Raw genomic sequence first — 20,073 nt, forward strand, 5'->3', positions numbered from 1 at the left:
TCCAACAAGACTAGCGGAGCGTGTGCCTGATGAGTTGGCCCCTATCAGTGCAAGGAGGTGTCTGTAGAGAGCATTTATTGGCAATGGAAGAGCCCGTGGTTCTGTGAGAAGTGAGTTCCCGTTCAGAATGTGAAAGCATACAGAGCCATTTCCCTACATAACTCACTTGCAAGGAAGCAAAAATTGGGATGTGTATCTTGAGGTTTCTCTACCTAGTGATCTGAAATGGATGAATTGACTGCGGTTCAGTCAACAAAATGATAGAGTGAAGACCTTATGTTTCCCATTTTTTTTATTGCTATATGGTAATACCATATTGGAAGTTTGGGTTTCCAACAAAGGTTTTTAGGTAGGGAGAGGATCTAATTTTTTCATGTGTTCTAATTTTGTTCCAGTCCTGCCATTACATCGGCAGAGGGTTCTCCTTGTACTTGGTGCTATGCATCTTCGACCCACTGGCAGAGGCCTCTAAGCAAGCTAAAAGAGTTCTCCTGCTGTGCACTGATGAGAGGTAAATGCCTGAAAACACGCATCTGCAAATCTAGTTACTGGATTGGCTTCTTAACCAAAATCATGTGGCAAGGATAGTTAAAGGAACGATATTGATTTTAAGATTGCTACTTCAGTAAAAGGCACTAGAGTTATTGTTCTTTTTCGTTCTGAAGAGGCTAGTTGCATATTTAAAGAGTAAACTTCTGCTCCTTTTCTTCCAGGCTTCAGGCAGTTGAGACCATTGGTCGTGCTGCTGCTCTAAACTGTGTGTTCTTTGATACTGGTAGCACAGGCCGCTTCTGCAGCATCATAGTTACACGGGGACAATGCACCTGGCTGGATCAAGCAAATCGCTTGCAAGCGTATGCTCATTTCCTAGGAAACCGGCCACTCTCATAGACTTCCAAAGTGACCATCACCTAGGCGGCAAGTTGTAAACTATAGAATTAAAAATTCCTCTGTTCTTCAGAACAGAGATACTTTTTAATAAGATTTACATTGCAAAGTTGCTTGTGTTTCCAATTTTAACCATTTAAGAAGAGACAACTCTTCTAAGGTTTTAGAGCAGACATGATGTCACAGGGCTGGTGTTAAGACATCACCATTGTAATGCCATGAAATAACAATAGGACAAGTCATTGATTCTGACTCTTTAACCTCTTTAGGATCTAATTATATGTGAGGAGGTCACAGTTGTTAGGTGGAGATTTGTAAAAATGTCAGATCAATAAATGAATGTGAACTCTTTAGGCTATGTGCACATGTAGCAGAAAATTCCTGCTTAAAAACCGGACTCCCTTCCCAGAAACTGCGCGTTTTTTACTGCGCGTTTTCCGCACGTTTTTTGCGCAAAAATGCACTTTTTTATGCATTTTTTTTCAGTGCGGTTCCAGACCCATAGAAATGGCCAGAAATGCGGAAAAATCTGCGAAATTAACGGGCATGCTGCGTTTTTTTTACCGCGAAGCGGTTTTTTCGTGGTAAAAAACCACATCAATATGCACGAAAAGTGCAAAATGCATAGAAATGAATGGGAAGCTTATTTTTAGTGGACTTATTGGCAAATCCGCTAGAAAAAAAACGCTGTGTGTGCACATAGCCTTATGCTCCTTCAGCCATTTCATGATTTTACCTGCAATGCGTTTGAAATGAAAAACCTTACGAGGGCGCCACAGTATTCTCAATAAATAGGTCCTGTTCAGATGATGGATTTTATATTGGAGCCTTGTAATTCTTGCTTCATTACTCCTGCTTAAAAATATAGATTCAGTAAAACCTGGGGGAACTTCAATACGTCGGGACACACTGCGTTTATGGCCACATCGGCACTTGAGGGATCCACTATAGGTATCCATTGTTTGTTTGTTTGTTTGTTTGTTTTTTTAAGTATGGGGGGTTTTTTTCTTTCTTGGTGGCTTTTTGTATAGGAAAGCACAGTCTGATAAACAATGATATACAAATGCAAACAGCCAGACGGTGGCAAGAAGAACACATATTTGACCACATTTCAGTGAACGGGCTGTTAAGTCCTTATTCAGACGTCCGTGAGTCACCTTCGTGTCCTATCCATGTATCTGATAGATCCTGTACCCATTAAAGTCTTTCAGGCCGTTATCATGTCCATGTCTATTTTGCTGGTAGAGTGGTCTGCGAAACACCACAGGGTCTTGTCCGTTCTTGATCTGAGTGATTCATGGATCAAAATTACCCGCACAAGTCTATGGGTCCATGAAAATTGATGTGTGCACGATCTGTGATTTTTGGTTGCAATCTATAGCAGAATCTCCATAATTTTCTTATTTATTTTCATCAGTGAAAGTTACTGATGGTAACAACTGACTCTGGCAAAATACTGATGAAAATTGAATGAAAAGCGCTGCTGATAGTCATGTTTTTTTTGCATACATAAAATATCACCGACATCCGAGTGAGATCTAAATTATATGTTAGTGACCGCGTCTGACATATTCTTCAGACGCAGCGTTCTTTCACTGTAGCCAACAGACAGAAGTGTTCTCCTTATAGCCCTGGATGCCTCAGTGCTGTAAAGGCCTTTTCTATGTATAAAGCCCCAATATTTGTCCACTTTGGTGTCACCCCATTATGATCCTGTTCCATGTTTCATTTATTTTATCTTTTTCGCCTCCTTTTTGCGATTCTGTGAGATTCTATTATTTCCATGCTGTTGACAAGAAATTGGTACTTTTCTTTTTCATGATATCATTATTATATTCCCGATATCATTTTTCTAGGATTATATCCTATAGCTTCCGGGTAAAAAAAAAAATCCTAAATACCAACAATTGTATTGATCGGCTTTTAAATAAACATTCCTTCAAAGTAACAAATTGTACTTAGGCTTTTCTCGGAATCACAAAATGTAATTTCTTAAAATCTTAATGTGAGTTGTTTGAGGGGTAAGTACATACAATGTTTGTGTGGAGCCATATGTCAGAAAAAATTATCTCTTTGCAAAGGACCCGTTGTATTCTTTATTGTTGTTTCTTCAATCATTCGTCTAAGCTTTCCATTATATTTAATACCTTTTATAATCATTTTATTTATATTGCGCCAACATGTGCCGCAGCACTTTACAATTCAGAGAGATCTTGTACAAACAATTGCAGACATTACAGAGTAATACATAGGTCATCAATTCTTCAGGAATTGTTGTAGTTAGTATATAGGTAAATTGCCACGTTGTCTTGCTTTTACAAGCAATTTGTAATTTTACCTACTTATGGTTGATGAGAAAACCCTTTTAAAGTTCATTTTGACATTAATTTAATTTTCTTCTATCCAATAGCCCATCTGAATTCCTTTCAATGTCCCCCGGTTTTCTTTTGTGTAGGGAATAGCAGAGAGCCAATCCCGCTTTCTTTTATTATTCTACATGTTTTCGTGCATTGGATAGATGCCAATGTGCCTTTTGGGCGAGTTAGATTTTACTAGATTGGTTCTAATGCACCATTTCTATTTCCAAGTGCAACAGATGGATGTAAAGCCGGCCCAGCATAGCTGTTTGAGTTATTAATCTTCAGATATGCTACATTCTGTCACCTCTTGGAGCCAGGTTTCGTCTCCCCCTTTTATTGTAGCATATGTCAACAGAAATGTGCTCCCATCTGCTGCTGTATAGGTTTCTGCCTGAAATCCGCAGACAAGGGCTCCGCACAATACCGAGCTGTGTCACTAATTACAGGTGTGTTGTGGGGAACCCTCCGCTTTAATCAGCCCCTTAATTATGGAAAAGGTGGGTCTTTTGTTCCTGCGGCGGAGCGCCTCGGCACACTTTTTATGAGGCCCAGCATCCATCTGCTCACTCTCAGAGTGTTGACTCTGACTGATATTGACATAAAAATGTATCAAAGGAAGTGATTAAAAGCAGTTTACACATTAACCTGAAAGGAGCATTAGAGCCGCGTTTGTCCGGTGGAAGCACAATCTGTTCAGATGTCAGAAATAAGACGCTGCATTATATTTCTGCACATTTGTTGTAATGGGGGGAGTTGTATATATGACTTGTTAACAAACCTGTGACTGTTCTTAAAGAAAAACGTGGCTCATGTATAGATTCAGCCGTAGTTGTGATTGTACGCGGCTAATGAAGCCCGATGTCTGCAAATGTCACCAGGTGTCGCCTGATGATCTGTTCTACAGCAATAGACGTCTTGGTGTCCTGATTCACAGAAACACAAACTTGTACAAATGTATTTACAACTATATTGGGAAGATTTTACTTCTTTTCGCAGAACGGAATTCAACAAGTTAGTGCTGTGATTTTTTTCGTGTTGGGCTCTGTTCATACCTACATTGTGGATTGGGTTTATCATCTGACATTTACCACAATGGAGTCCAAAAGGACTTTGTTGCGCCCTCCATTGTGGTTTCTCCACTTTTGATAAAGTGCATGAATTACTATTCTTTACGTCAAATTAGATGAAGCAATATAAACCTTTAAGGTTCACCGATCTGAAGATTGTGATACTGTGTGCTGGATCTGGTCCTTTGTGGGAACCTGTCATCTTCTTCATGCTGCCCAAATCGCGGGCACCATGAATCGGAGTCTGGCTGGGCTATTGCAGCCCAGAATGGTTTATTCCGAAACGTTCTTGCGTTTCAGAGAAAATACATTTTCGAGATCTTTCCAGCTCTTCTGCAGGTGGTTAGCAGGTCTCACCTGATGTACACGCAAGGGAGAGAGCTGTCAATCGCCTGCAACAGCAGCTTGATCTTGTCTTCTCTGAACGCCGGAGCATTTCAGAGAAAAATTTCCCACGTGCAAGACCAACATCAACCAAAGAGTTGGAGCTGCACGTCAGACATAGAATCACATTTTAGGATTGTGATTGACACGAAGGCAGTAGAACAGTAATCTGGACGCATGAAGAAATCATACATCATACTCTTTCAGATATGAACTCCGTGATCAGGATGTAGGAATGAATCCAAGGGATTTCTTAATGCATCCCTGATCATTCATCTCTTACCTGAAGAAGGATCTTGTAACCCTCTATCATACTTGAAACCAGATGATGCACTAAATATCAAAATCTGTATTGCAATGGTAAATCAGAGAGGGGGTTTGTCACTGCCAGTATGCTCTGTAAACTTATCGGATAGTCATAGATGGGACCGAGCCCTTAAAAAAAATCATCCCGTAGTGTAGTTCTCTCTGATACTTCAGTCATGCTGTGACCCCACTGATCATGAGGACAGGTGTGTTAAATTCCCCCGTGTGAATAGTTAGTGAGCACTTGCAGCCACTACTGCAGTAAGTGTCCATAACTCTTCTCGTTTAGCAGCAGTCGCACATGTTCACTAACTGTTAGCTCACTTTTCCATTATTTTTCCCTTGCATTGTGACAAGTTCATTCAGCTGACCTATGGAGGTGATATTGATGGCCTATCCTACGAATAGATTCCCAATGAAATGACGTGTTGACAACCAATATGACCACCATTACAGCTCCCATAGACATAAACTTTTTTCTTTGTTTTAACTTCTGAACAACATATCTGCCTATTTAAGTACTGATGGACTTCTCCTTGCTCCGGTACTTGTATATTAATGAAGATTATCCATCCAAAAGATTTTTCAGGAAAGCAGCCCTACAATCCCTGCAAGAGATGTCATGTCTGTCCGATTTTTTAAAGTGATGTGAGGTGAATTTAAGGGGAACCTGCCTAATAAGTTGCGAGATGCTAAATCTGGCTAGATAAACCTTTGGGGGGGTTTCTCAACAATTTTGACAGTGATCTAGTAACCCAGATGCTGAATGCAACATGTCACTGCTTCGGACTCGCTGAGTAATCCAGACTTTGGATGTAAATTGCAATTTGAACCAAATGTGGTGACTTCCCAGGGATTTATTGGTTTGCGCTTCTCTTTGCAGGATATCGTGAACACAATCATAAAGCACTGCTCGTCCAGCTTCTTCTTCCTCGGCTTGCCTGGGTACACAATGCTGGTGGGAGACTTCATCACAGCTGCGGCCCGGGTACTCAGTACGGACATGTTGGAGGTACGTATGACAATGCTGATTCTGCTCTCTGGAGAGAGCCAAGTCGCTAACAAGGTTCAGATTTCTCCACTCTAACAGGTGTGGACTCATTAGTGCAATGTGAAACTGGTCTCTGGAGAAAAGATACCAGGGCAGCCGATGTGTGAAATTGTAGGATAGGATGACACACTGGTATTGCAGAGGTGTTTCATCAAAGAGCTGAAGTTTAAGAAATCATATCCTGACTAATATTGTGGCTCGAACTGCCGAGACACCGCTTTCACGGCCTCATTAGCTTCCCTCAATAAAGGTGATTGGAAATGCCAATGTGGAGGAGGATGCTGCTGAGCTGTGCCAACGACGTGCCTGTTCTGTCGAGTCGGGCAGGAGAGTTTTATATGCTGCAGTCAACAGGAAAATACCATTACTCTTTATTTCTTGCTCTGTACAGTTATTTTTGCACAAAAAGAAGATCTTAAATGGCGCAAGGTCTGACGATGGTAGACTGATCAAAGCAAGTGTTTAATTCCCTGCAGCGGTGCCACGTTCATACAATATGAATTTCCATTCAGATCAGGAGACCACGTAGTGCATGAATATGCAGGGTCTTCCAGTGGAGAAAATACGCTTTGCAGCCACTGAGTTGAGACCCCCAAATCATTCTGAATTCCGCAGTTTGTTTGAAGGTTTGTTTTCTAAACTAGACAAGCCCTTTAAAGGGAACCGTGGGCAGCATGTATCAGAGGCTATCAGCACAATTGCAGCAAGGTATATTTTTGCCTGAAACTCTGGTGGTTTGGAGAAAATGTACTTAGAAGGTCTGGGCGGGGACTGTAGACAGAGATTAGTCTATTCTGGTGTGGTCTCCTGCTGGCTTTTCCCAGTGCTGCTAAAAGTGATGGACAGGTCTCTACTAAAGTGACAGCTCTGTCAATCACTTACAGCGGCATTGGGAGAAGAACTGGGGCAGTGTCAGACTTGTCACTTTTGTTCCTATGGCCCCCGGCTGCATCTTCTATCAATATGTTCAAGATATACCTGGCTGCAACTGTGTTTCCAGGCACTGACTCGTGCTGTCCGCAGTTTTGGTGGCATGAATCGGATTAAAGGATCCCTTTAAACAAAATTCTTTTGAATTACTGTGATGATGGTAAGTGAAATTTGTCACACTGTCCTCCTTTTCTTCTCAATTTCTTCATTATTTTGTCTCATATTACAATTTAAACTTAGAAATATGTGTATTAGAATCTCATCCATGTCTTTCCTTCTCCTCACTGCCCTGCATCTGGCTGTGAGACAACTGACTGCAGCAGAAGTCTCCCCCTCTTCTCGGGCTGTAGTACAATGAAAGATTGCTAAGCCTCACCACTTTTGCATCAGCCATCACCCAAAGATTGAACTGATTGGCCAAATATTAACCCATTTCTTCTTTCTTTTAAGCTGCTTTTAAGCTACTCTCACAGTTATAGATAGACAAAAATACAAAATGATACCGCCAGCACCCCAAGCTGTGATCAATCCACAACAAGTTGTGTCATTGGGGCAAATGCAAATTTGTTCGAAAATTGCAAATCTCGTTTTTATTTGCTTCCGGCCCTTAAAATGCTATTGAAATCTCATAAGAACAATTTGTTAAACCTTTTTGTTGTCATTAGGGCAGTGGCTCATGCAGCGATATTGCGGTATATTCTACAACACTTGCCTACAAATAGTCTATCTGAGGGAATGTTTCTCCGGGGGACGGGCCGCTCCGTGGCGTATTCACTGTCATCTAGTAGCAATTTGTAAGAGAAAAGCGAGTGTACAGCAAAATGACCCGAAAATAGAGATAAAACGGCTGCAACGTTCTTGAGTTTCTCGGCTCATTATAGTTCATCAGTCTGGCAGCATCTCTATACGGCACTATTTTTAGTTGCCCTTTTAAACTTTTGTAAGCCTTTCTGTCGCTCCGTATTCTTGACGGAAGAGTAGGAGAATAACATAATGTAATCAGCTGTGGGGACTGCGGTGGGGGATGTATACGGTTAAAGAAAACCTTGCAGACTAAGGAAAGGTTAATTGTGTCTCGTGGGAAGACTAATTCCCATCATAAGTACTACTTGTAATCAACCACTGTCATCTCAGGCACTTGCCTATTCTACCACACTGCAGAAATAATTATTAGGAAAATGGCTAACCGGAAATAAAATCAGTTCGGAGGAGGCTAATTGAAAGTGAATCCATCTTCTCCGGGCAGTTAACTACATATGTGCTCTGTCAGATGCTGCCATCCTAACACCGGCTTTCTGTCACTCATATGCCGAGACTCCTGGCAAATTGTGTGGGTAGCTAAGACCTTTTCATTGATTACGAATGATATAAACAGCTCCACGTTTTTATTTAAAGCTTGAATGAGGTTCGGAAGGGATTTTCTGCATACACGGGTATTAATCGTTCCATTGGGAAAACTGATGGGTCAAGAAAAATAAAATCACTGAGCAATTGTAATAACAGGATAGGTCACTACAGCTATTCTCTCGATGCAATATTAGGTTTCCTATCATGAGATGAAGACCTAAAAGGGTTTGTACCAAATTTGAAAAGTTAACACCTTTCTTAGCACTGGAAGCTTTGCCGATCGTGAAAGCAGAGCTCCGCAGAGCAATGTACTCTTATTTTCTGGCAGTCTGATAAATAATGAATGGAGCTGATGTATAGATGCGCGCATCTGGCAAAGCTCTGCGAAGGCACTTTGTCAGGATCGGTGGGGAAAAAGGTAACATTAATTCTGTGGATAGGTGATGTGTTTCTGACTTTGTACAAACCGGCAGCTGTCCTTGGCTTTTAAGCAGCGCATGAAGTCCCTGCCATGCCCTCCTTACAAGCATAAAGCAGCTGCTGGCACCGGAACAAGACGCTACAAGGGAGCGCAGGAAGGCAAGTGTAATTTTTTTTTTTTTTTTAATGATTTTTGATGGTGGCCAATCATACCAGGATGGGGATGGAGGCCCTGCATACCAGGATGGGGATGGAGGCCCTGCATACCAGGATGGGGATGGAGGCCCTGCATACCAGGATGGGGATGGAGGCCCTGCATACCAGGATGGGGATGGAGGCCCTGCATACCAGGATGGGGATGGAGGCCCTGCATACCAGGATGGGGATGGAGGCCCTGCATACCAGGATGGGGATAGAGGCCCTGCATACCAGGATGGGGGCCAATCATACCAGGATAAGAATGGGGTCATGGATACCAGGATGGGGATGAGGGGGCATGCATACCAGGATGGGGATGCGGGGGCATGCATACCAGGATGGGGATGAGGGGGCATGCATACCAGGATGGGGATGAGGGGGCATGCATACCAGGATGGGGATGAGGGGACCATATATACCAGGATAGGGGATATTATCTACAGAATTGACCACATTTTTTGCTTGAAATTTTTTTTCTAATTTCCTCCTCTAAAACCTGTGTGTCTTATGGTCCGGTGCGTCTTGTTCGAAATACGGTAATTTCTATTATGTCCATGTAAGGCATTTAGAGGAGTGCCGGTTATCTTATATTGACTGCTATATGATGTACCAAAAATAAAAGGGAGTAGCATCCAGTCCAGGAGAAAAAAATAAAAGTTGATGTTTATTTTGCCATATTGCAAAGTTTCAACCATTAAGGTCTTTGTCAAGCATAGAACAACATGAAACATGGCAACCTTATGTAGTGTGGAGACGTGTGTGCTCCAGTCACCAGCAAGGTTCTGCCCACTAACATAGTACATACTGTATAACACGTGTTTTTTGTTAATCTAATTTAGTGAGATAATGACTTTTGGGTTTTTATTGGCTGTAAACCATAATCATGAACATTAGCAGAAATAAACACGTGAAATAGACCACTCTGTGTGTAATGACTCTCTGTAAGGCTAGTTTCACACTAGCGTTTCTGCCGTCTGCGCACGGCCTCCGATAATCCCCGCCCCCTGCCGCGCCCCCTCCTGACATCACCGCCTATTATCGCACGTGGCCGCATGCAATCTGCGCACCCTATCTTTAATATAGGGTGCGCTGACCGTGCACTAGTAAGATTTTTGAGTGCGCTGCGCACTTTTGTAGGTGCGCCGGTGTGCGCCGAACGCAGCATGTTGCATTTTGACGCGCTCGGCGCACCTTCAAAAGTGTGCAGCGCACTCAAAAATCCTACTAGTGCACGGTCTGCGCACCCTATATTAAAGATAGTGTGCGCAGATCGTATGCGGCCATGTGCGATAATAGGCGGTGATGTCAGGAGGGGGCGCGGCAGGGCTTATCGACGGTCGTGCGCAGACGGCAGAAACGCTAGTGTGAAACTAGCCTAATATATGAGTTTCACTTTTTTGTATTGAAGAACTGAAATAAATTAACTTCTTGATGATATTCTAATTTTGTGAGAAGCACCTGTAGGTCAGTTTGGTATTTATAATGTGCTGTTTTCCTGTGCTTTAAAATGTCATTTTTTTTATACCATCTCTTTGATAGATCGCTGTAATAATCCCTATACACATGGTTTTATTGCATTTGACATTTCATTATCAAACTGCTATATCTCCTAGGCGCCACGTCTGGAGGCACAGATCATTTTGGGTTCCCTTGTTTGCTACCCGAACATTTATAAGGACCTTCTGTTGCTGGAATCGACCAGTGACATCATCATAGACAACAAAGACATTAAGGTAGGAATCACCACTACATTTAATGCTCTAATAATTGCAATTCATCATGAGTAAGGATGTGGAGTCCCCCAGAAACGTGTCAGTGTTTCTATCTATTGATTCATGATGCAGGTGGAGATGTGTTAATAGTGAAGATTTTATACCATTGAGCAGGCATTCTTCTGCCACATTCTGATCATCCTCGTCGGTAGCAGCAACGTCCATTCCGTGCTCCGGAAGGACTAGGCAACTGCATGCCCACCGCAGCGTCTTTTTTTTTTTTTCTTTACTTTTCCTGGTTTATTTTCTATTAATTGCAAAGGCATAGCGCTAAAGAAATTGACTTTTTCATAAATTAATGTATTTTTACATTTTGTACATGTGCCAAGAGAAATTTGGAAGAAGAGCATGGACCCATACAATTGCTAAAATTACATAGTGCCATACAAGAGATAAAGCAGCAGGTATAGTAAAATCCATTGCAAGATCAGCTAGCTATTGATTGGGTTATCAGCTGGGTGCCATGTAGGGTAATACTGTAAAGGCACAGGAAATAAGTGCAAAAGAAAGGTTTTCACCATGACTAGTCCTTGGTTACACCATAGTCAGATCAAACGATCCGGGATGTGCACCTTCAGACATCACATTCTTGATGTACAAAGATACAATGGGCATAATAAGTATACACACCCCTGCTAAAAGGTCATGGTTTTTGTCATGTAAAATTTCATACCAAGGAGAAGCATTTGAGAATTTTTTCCACCTTTGTCTGGTTTGACCAAAACTTAGGTAGTCTTCTGGCGTAGCCATTACTTTGTTGATTGGGAGGTAAGCTTAGGGTTGTTGTCCTCTTGAAATGTGAAATTTCTCCTTCGTCTCATTGGGGGACACAGAGACTGTGGGTGTGTGCTTCTGCCGTCTGGAGGCTGACACTAAGTATACAAAAAAAGAGTTAGCTCCTCCTCCGCCGCATACACCCTCGCCCCCAGACCGGGCGTAACTCAGTTTTTGCTTAGTGTCTGATGGAGGCACACGCAGTCTGGAGCTCCAGACTAGGTTTTTTTTTTTTTTTTCCTTTCTTTGAAGATAAGACATGGGCGACGGATCCTATAGAGAGGGTCCGATCTCCCCAAATCATCAACGGGCGACCACGTGTGAGTAGTCCTCCACGTGTTTTCTCTCCCGCACCGAGGGACACATCTGGGACTTTTCCCCAGACAACCATTTTTCTTTTTTATTTTGTAAAGAGGGGCAACGCATCCTGATAAGAGGATTCGATTTCCCCATGAACTACAACGGGCGAGCACGTGTGAGCGATGGGCGATCCCCAACGGACTCCACGTTTTGTTCCTCTCCTGCAACGCGGGATTTCAGGTTGCCCCTTCCACCCCTAGGTAGTGACACCAGGGGTGCAGTTGGAGGCGCAGGTGAGCCAGGGGATCGAAGCATCCACCCCCAGTAGCCTCCCCCTCCCCGCCCAGGGATGGGGTTGAGAGCACCCCAAGAGAGCCCCCCCGGCGGCCAGGCTCACCTTTTTTTGTAGGGTCACCCCCCGGAACGGGACCCCCCAGAATGCGCCGCGGGGCTGTCTGTTCCCCCGCCCGACGGGGTTACTTTTTCTCACGGAGCCCGACTCTCTCCCCGGTGGAACCCGGTGCGAGTAGTGCCACATGCGGAGTGCGGCCAGAAGTCCCGCCGGCGGCCGCGGTCCCCGCTGTATGGGGAGGGCCGCGAGTTCCGCGCGAGGCCCGCCCGCCGCTTCCGGTGGGGGCCGGAAGCCCCGCCCACTGACTTCCGGCGGCCCGGGGAGCGCGGCGGGCGCGCACAGTGACCGCAGGCTCCCGCCCCCCTCCCCCTCCTCGCATTTCCTCGCCGGAGTGCGGTCGGAAGCCCCGCCGCCTCTCTCCAGAGTGCACCGCAGTGCCCCCGGCGAGTAACGGCACGTGAAGCAGCTCGTCCACGTCTCAGGGTTTTCGCTGCGTCCAGAGCACCCCGTGGAAGAGGTGGGACGTTACCGGTGGGTGAGTGCAACCCCGTTTCGAGTGCCGCACTGGTTGTCAAGGAAGGGGTTACCCTCCTCCTCCTACCCTACCCTGCAATATGTCTGGCAAAGGGAAAGCTCACTCTTTCCTATACGCTGTTTGCGTTTCCTGTGGGGTCAGGCTGCCTAAGGCGCAGCCGGGTAAATTTTGCGAAGCCTGTGAGTCGGAGCGAGCCCAGGAGCCCCCCATTGTTGCAGAGCCCAGGGGTCAGGACCCCCCAGAATGGGCAGTGTCTTTATCGCATTCTATGATGTCCCTTACGAAGGCAATTGAGTCCCTTCGGGGCCCGGGCAGGGTCAAGGATGGTGGTCTGCCAGCGGAAGACAGCTCGTCCACGTCTCAGGACCCTTCGTCCGTTAGGGGCCGCTCCAGCACCAGACAAGCTCATGGTAAGAGAGCTCGTTCTCCGTCGGCCGGGCCCTCTGGGGAGTCGGCGGCGATTTTTAGGGCATCTCGTTCCCTGTCGCCAAGCTCAGGAAGCGATCAGGACGAGGGCGAGGAGGAGGAGGAGGAAGCCTGGAATCCAGAAATCCTGGGATACCAGGACTCGGTGGACAGCCTCATTGAGGCGGTCAACCAGACTTTAGAGATCGAGGATGATGTGTCCACGGCCTCAGGTCACAAGGTCTCCTTCAAGAAAACCAGGCGTCCGCATAGGTTTGCCACACATCCGGAGTTCGAGGAGCTAGTCCAGAAACATAGGGAACACCCGGATAAGCGCTTTGCAATGCAAAAGGCGCTGCAAGCAAAGTATCCGTTTCCTCCTGAACTCCATAAAGGGTGGGTGGAGTCGCCAGTAGTGGACCCACCGGTGTCACGTTTAGCATCAAGATCGCTATTGTCGATACCCAGCGGTTCTTCTATTAAGGACCCAACTGATCGCCTCATAGAGGGGCTTGCCCGCTCAGTGTATGAGGCAGCAGGGTCGGCTCTGGCCCCCTCCTTTGCGGCTACCTGGGTGGCTAAGGCCATGGTTTCATGGGCAGACACTCTGCATAGGGCCCTCCAAGACAGGGATCTGCCCGCGGAAATCTTGGAGGTGACAAATCAGATATCAGGAGCGAGTGATTATCTCGTCGGCGCCGCTCTGGATGCGGCCGAGTGTTCTGCTGTGGCAGCAGCAAATGCGATCGCCGTAAGGCGAGCATTATGGCTGAGATTATGGAAAGCGGATTCTATCTCTAAAAAATCCTTGACCTCATTGCCTTTTCAAGGCAATCGGTTGTTCGGTGAAAAGCTTGATAAGCTTATCTCAGAAGCCACAGGGGGGAAGAGTAGTTTTCTACCGCAGCAGAAGAGTTGGCCGGCATTCAGGCAGACGCAGAGGCGTTTTCGGCCCTTTCGTAGCTCCTGGAGGTGGACTTCGGCCAGGGCATCCACCTCCGCAAATGATGGTCAGATTAGGGAAAGGCAAGTTTCTTACAGGGCCAATCCGCTGGGTAGAGGCCGAGGCCGTTTGCCCAGAGCGAGGGGGGCCAGATCACAAAAGCCTCCAGCAAAATGACTCAAGGCACTTCGTACCTACGGACGACAGAGTGGGCGGACGCCTACTAAGGTTCAGCCACGTTTGGGTCGCAGTGGCACGCGACGCTTGGGTGGCAGAACTGATATCGTCCGGGTACAAGATAGAGTTTGTCGGACTCCCGCCACGGCGTTTCTTCCGTTCCCGGCTTTCCGGAACAGAATCGCAGGCGGAAGGTCTGTTGCAGGCTATAATGACGCTACAGCGCAACGGGGTCATTGTCCCAGTGCCGAAAAGCGAAGAGACGCAAGGTTTTTACTCCAACCTGTTTTCAGTCCCCAAAAAGGACGGGACAGTAAGGCCAGTACTGGATTTAAAGATCCTGAACAAATTTATCAGGGTCAGGCGATTCCGGATGGAATCCCTCCGTTCGGTCATTTCAGCCATGGATCCAGGGGAATTCCTGGCCTCGATCGATGTGCAGGATGCATATCTACACATCCCGATTTTTCCTCCACACCAGAGGTTCCTGCGTTTTGCGATCGGAGGGCGACATTTCCAATTTGTTGCTCTGCCCTTCGGTCTGGCCACTGCCCCCAGAGTCTTTACAAAGATAATGGCGGTGGTTATGGCCATCCTGCATGCTCGGGGCATAACGGTACTACCCTACCTGGACGACCTTTTGGTAAAGGGGCCGTCGTTTCAGGCGTGCCAGGAGAATGTCGGTATCACTCTGGATACCCTGGCCCGCCTAGGTTGGCTGATCAATCGGAACAAGTCATCCTTGGTTCCGGCCCAGAGAATCATATTTCTAGGCATGGTTTTCGACACCTCCCAGGGGCTGGTGATCCTCCCTCAGGACAAGGCGCAAAGGGTCAAACAGGGGGTACGGAACCTTCTTCAGCCGGGCTCCAGATCCATCCGGTACGGCATGAGTGTGTTGGGCAGAATGGTGGCGGCGATGGAGGCAATCCCGTTTGCCCAGTTCCATCTCCGTCCGCTTCAACATGCGCTCTTGTCAGCATGGGACCGAAGGCTGCTTTCCCTCAATCATCGGTGCAGTTTGTCTCCACCGGTCCGACGGTCACTCCAGTGGTGGACTCGCGACTCGTCTCTGGTTCAGGGGAAACCCTTTCCCCCGGAACAGTGGTTGGTGGTGACGACCGATGCAAGCCTGCAGGGTTGGGGAGCAGTTTTCCAGAGTCACACAGCCCAGGGGCGGTGGTCCTTTCGGGAGGTAATTCTCCCGATCAACATTCTGGAGATACGGGCAATACGATTGGCCCTGCAACATTTTCAGCGTTGGCTGACAAACCGGCCGGTGCGCGTTCAGTCGGACAATGCTACAGCGGTAGCGTATGTGAACCATCAGGGGGGCACGCGCAGCCAGGCAGCCATGTGCGAGGTCGGGCTGGTACTGCGTTGGGCCGAGAAAAACCACGTGGTAATTTCAGCGGTGCACATTCCGGGAATCGAAAACTGGGCGGCGGATTTTCTCAGCCGACAGGGGATCGCGGCAGGGGAGTGGTCCCTGCACCCCGAGGTTTTTCAACAGATCTGCCAACGGTGGGGGACACCAGACGTGGACCTTATGGCATCCAGAGAGAACGCCAAGATTCAAAGGTTCGTCGCTCGATCCCTCGACCCGCAGGCAATCGCAGCAGACGCTCTGGTGCTTCCGTGGAGCCAGTTTCGGCTCCCGTACTTGTTCCCCCCGCTACCTCTGCTTCCAAGAGTCATCAGAAAGATAAGGAGAGAGAAGGTTCCAGCAATTCTGCTGGCCCCAGACTGGCCTCGGCGGGCCTGGTATGCAGATCTGGTTCAACTAGTGGTGGACGTACCCTGGCGTCTCCCAGATCGGCCGGACTTACTGTCCCAGGGGCCGATCTGCCATCCGAACTTAGGGGCCCTGTGTTTGACGGCGTGGCCATTGAATCTTGGCTGTTAACACAGGCAGGTTTCAGGCGCGATGTGGTGGCCACGATGGTGAGTGCCCGAAAGCCTTCCTCGGCGAAGGTATATCATCGGACTTGGGAAGTGTTTTTCCGTTGGTGTAGGGATCGCGAAGTGGCTCCTCTGGTTTTTTCGATCCCCAACGTACTGGCTTTTCTGCAGGCAGGGCTGGACGCGGGATTGGCTCCGAGTTCGCTCAGAACGCAAGTCTCGGCCCTGTCGGTGCTTTTCCAACGAAAGGTCGCTTCGGTCTGGCAGGTTAGGACGTTTATGCAAGGGGTCGCACATTTAGTACCCCCCTATAAGGCACCGATGGAATCATGGGACCTGAACTTAGTGCTCAGGGCCCTTCAGGAGCCTCCCTTCGAACCGTTACAAGAAGTCTCCTTACCTTACCTGTCCAGGAAGGTCGTTTTTCTGGTAGCGATAACATCTATTAGGCGGGTTTCGGAACTGGCGGCTTTATCTTGTAAACCGCCGTTCCTGACTTTTTATAAGGATAAAGTAGTTTTAAGGCCAGCTCCCCCCTTCTTGCCGAAGGTTGTCTCTGCATTCCATATCAACGAAGACATTGTCTTACCCTCGTTTTGCCCGGCACCGGTGCATAGGGTAGAAAAGGCATTGCACACCCTGGATCTGGTAAGAGCCCTTAGGAGGTATGTGACAAGGACAGCGCCATTCCGCCAGACAGACTCTCTATTCGTGATTCCAGAAGGGCGGCGGAAGGGACTCGCTGCGTCCAGAGCGACTTTGGCCAGATGGGTTCGTCTGACAGTCCAAGAATCATATCAAATCAGTGGCACGCCGGTTCCGGCAGGGATCAGGGCACACTCGGCTCGAGCAGTGGGTGCCTCATGGGCACTGCGACACCAGGCTTCAGCGGAACAGGTGTGCAAAGCAGCTACCTGGTCCAGTTTGCATACGTTTGTCAAACATTATAACGTACATACCCAGGCATCCTCGGATGCAAGCCTGGGAAGAAAGATTCTCCAGGCAGCAGTTGCGCACCTCTAATCAGGGGCGCAAAATAGCATGGATTGGGTGAGCTAAGATCCCGCCCAGGGACTGCTTTAGAACGTCCCACAGTCTCTGTGTCCCCCAATGAGACGAAGGAGAAACATGGATTTTTGTGAGTACTCACCGTAAAATCCTTTTCTCCGAGACGCTCATTGGGGGACACAGCACCCACCCTATTAGCCAGTTGGCATCTGTTTATTTTGAATTATACAAATCCTTATGTAAGGATCAGGGTGGTCCCTTTTTCAGACGTATAATTTCTTGCCTGAGTTTAAGGCGCGTTCTCCTACTGCTTATGCACTAAACTGAGTTACGCCCGGTCTGGGGGCGAGGGTGTATGCGGCGGAGGAGGAGCTAACTCTTTTTTTGTATACTTAGTGTCAGCCTCCAGACGGCAGAAGCACACACCCACAGTCTCTGTGTCCCCCAATGAGCGTCTCGGAGAAAAGGATTTTACGGTGAGTACTCACAAAAATCATGTTTCTCTTCATCTTCAGCTTTTTACTGGATGTCTGAAGATTTTTTTTTTTGCAAAGTTGATATTTGGAATCGTTCATAATTTCCTCCGCTTTGACTAAAGTCCCAGTTCCAACTTCTGAAAACCAGCCCCAAAGCATGACCATGCATCATTATGGGTATGGTGTTCTTTTAGTGATGAAGAGCGTTTGCTTTGCACCAAACATACTTTTTGGAATTCTGACGAAAAAGATCAACCTGGATGTAGACTTTGTCAAAACACAGCCTGGTTTGGAAGTTGTTCTTTTGTAAGAAATTGCTTCCATCTTGCCACCCTACCCCATATGAAACTCCCAGTTATATGTGCACCAAAACAAATAATAAATTCACTGACTGTGGTGGAGTAGAATAGTATTCTAATGTAACCTTCGTGGCGGGGAGTATGAGCTCCTGTGCATATGTATCAGCACAAATCTTCAGTGAATCCTCCTGATGTACCTAGTGAGTTTATCAATGGGCGATACGCGTTGAGGCAATCTAATATTGGGTTTATGGACTGTATAATCACGATCCATCATCTGTTAGTGATGACTCTCTAGCCTCTCAATAATTATGAGGGGCAGTGTGTGCGCTTGGGGTGGAGGTGTGTTAGGCTAGTTTCACATTAACGTTTTTTAGCGCTGCGCTTCGTGCGCAGTAGAAACGCATGCAAAAAACGCATCATGCATTTTCCATGCGTTTGCGTTTTTTAGGCGCATGCATTTTAACCAGTTTTTAGCCATGTTAACTCTTAAAACGAATGCGATTTCAAACGCAGGTGTGCATATGTCCATGAACACGCCTGCGCTCCCATAGACTGCAATGTGTTATTTTTGCGCATTCCGTGTGCTAGCGTGCGCATGCGTTTTTTGACGCCGTTGGACGGACCCAAAAATGCAACAGGTTGCGTTGGGTGCGCCTAGGCGCACACTACAAAAAAAACGCATGCGCTCGAAAACTCAAGTGATTCATCCTCCAATCTAATAGTAGCGGCTATTTATGCAGTTCATTATTGAGTAACGTATTAGGTAGAGTAAACCCTAGTTAACACTGGTGTTACTAAATTGTGCCAGAGTATCTAAAGAAAGAGAATTTTTGGAGGGAATATACTTGGTCCTAGTATATTTAATACTTTGTTGGTAAACAATCCAATCTATATGATAGGGTAATGTGCAGTAGACTAACTCATAAATGAGTAATGCACATTATACCTCTGTAGGGCTCTGTATCATATCCTCAAAAAATCTTTGATAGTCATATATCGGTAGGTTGTGATTTTTTAGTGAGTATCCCCCTGCAGGATTTATAATTGGGCTGTTTCATTACCACTTAAAGACACTAAAGGCCCTGTCACACTAAGTGAGATCGCTAGCGATATCGCTTAAGCGTCACCGATTTTGTGATGCAGCAGCGATATTGCTAGCGATATTGCTATGAGTGATACTTACCTCCGACCGGCTCCCCCGCTGGCTAACGCTGATCGCGCGAGAACGTCCTGGGCCGTTTCTCGTCGGCCGCTTCCTGCTGGTGCCGACGAGCGACGCGTGGACGCGGGCGGGAGGACGTCTTCATCACCGCGTCTGACATGTAAGTAACGACCGCCGATCACTGCTGCATCGCTGTGAGATCTGCCTGTTTGGCAGCTCACTAGCGACCATTTAGCGATGCACCAGCGATCCTGACCGGGTCGTATCGTTGTCGGGATCGCTGGTGCATCGCTAAATGTGACGGTACCCTTAGTTGTCGCTTTTACCCTTACTAGTTATCCGCAATATGGCTCTGATATCTATCTATTAGGGCATAGCGAAAAGACTGCAAACGAGCACAGTGGAGAAGGTGAAATATTCTAATAAGATATTAAAGGTTACATTTTAATACTATTCTATTCCACCCCAGTCAGTGAATTCACCTTACCCCACATGCCAGATATATGAAGAATACAGATTTTTGTCACATGCAGTACACAACCAGTACTTGACAGAAATTCCTGCAGCTCCTTCAATGTTGCTGTGGGTTCCTGTCTTTTCATCAATTTTTGAGGGACTTCAAGTTTTAGGTAATGTCACTTTTGTGCCACATTGAAGCCACTTCTAGATGAGTCTTCAGTGTTCCACGGTATATCTAATGCTTATTGTACCCTTCTCCTTACTGAAAACTTTCAATGATGAGATCCCTTTGCTGTGTTGTAAGCTATTTACAGACCATGGCTTTTGCAGCATAATGCAGCTAATGTCAGGAAAATCTTTCTGTAGCAGCCAAACTTTGTGGGGTTAAGTAGAATCCGTTGATTTGGACAGTTGTGTATTGACTTCAATTTAACATGAGTCTCCATTTGATTAGCTAATTCTGAACACAACTGCAACCACAAATAACCGTGTTCACACTAATGCAAACACATTATTATAGTTTGATTTTGATTTTTTTCCCCTCAAAATTACTTA

At 46.5% G+C, this 20,073-nt stretch overlaps 1 protein-coding gene across 4 annotated transcripts in view; it reads left to right on the plus strand.

Annotated features, from left to right (window-relative positions):
• RALGAPA2 (Ral GTPase activating protein catalytic subunit alpha 2) overlaps nt 1-20,073 on the plus strand; it is a 412,397-nt gene that overhangs the window by 174,452 nt on the left and 217,872 nt on the right. For all 4 annotated transcript variants that reach the window (XM_073557418.1, XM_073557416.1, XM_073557417.1 and 1 more), the window contains 2 exons: nt 5,889-6,017; nt 10,565-10,684. In XM_073557418.1, coding sequence (XP_073413519.1) covers nt 5,889-6,017; nt 10,565-10,684 — 249 coding nt within the window. The remainder of the gene's footprint in view (nt 1-5,888; nt 6,018-10,564; nt 10,685-20,073) is intronic.

The sequence above is a fragment of the Dendrobates tinctorius genome, unplaced genomic scaffold (genome assembly GCF_039654945.1).
Source record: "Dendrobates tinctorius isolate UK_male_01 unplaced genomic scaffold, ASM3965494v1 ptg000250l, whole genome shotgun sequence".
In the NCBI taxonomy this organism is placed as follows: domain Eukaryota; kingdom Metazoa; phylum Chordata; class Amphibia; order Anura; family Dendrobatidae; genus Dendrobates; species Dendrobates tinctorius.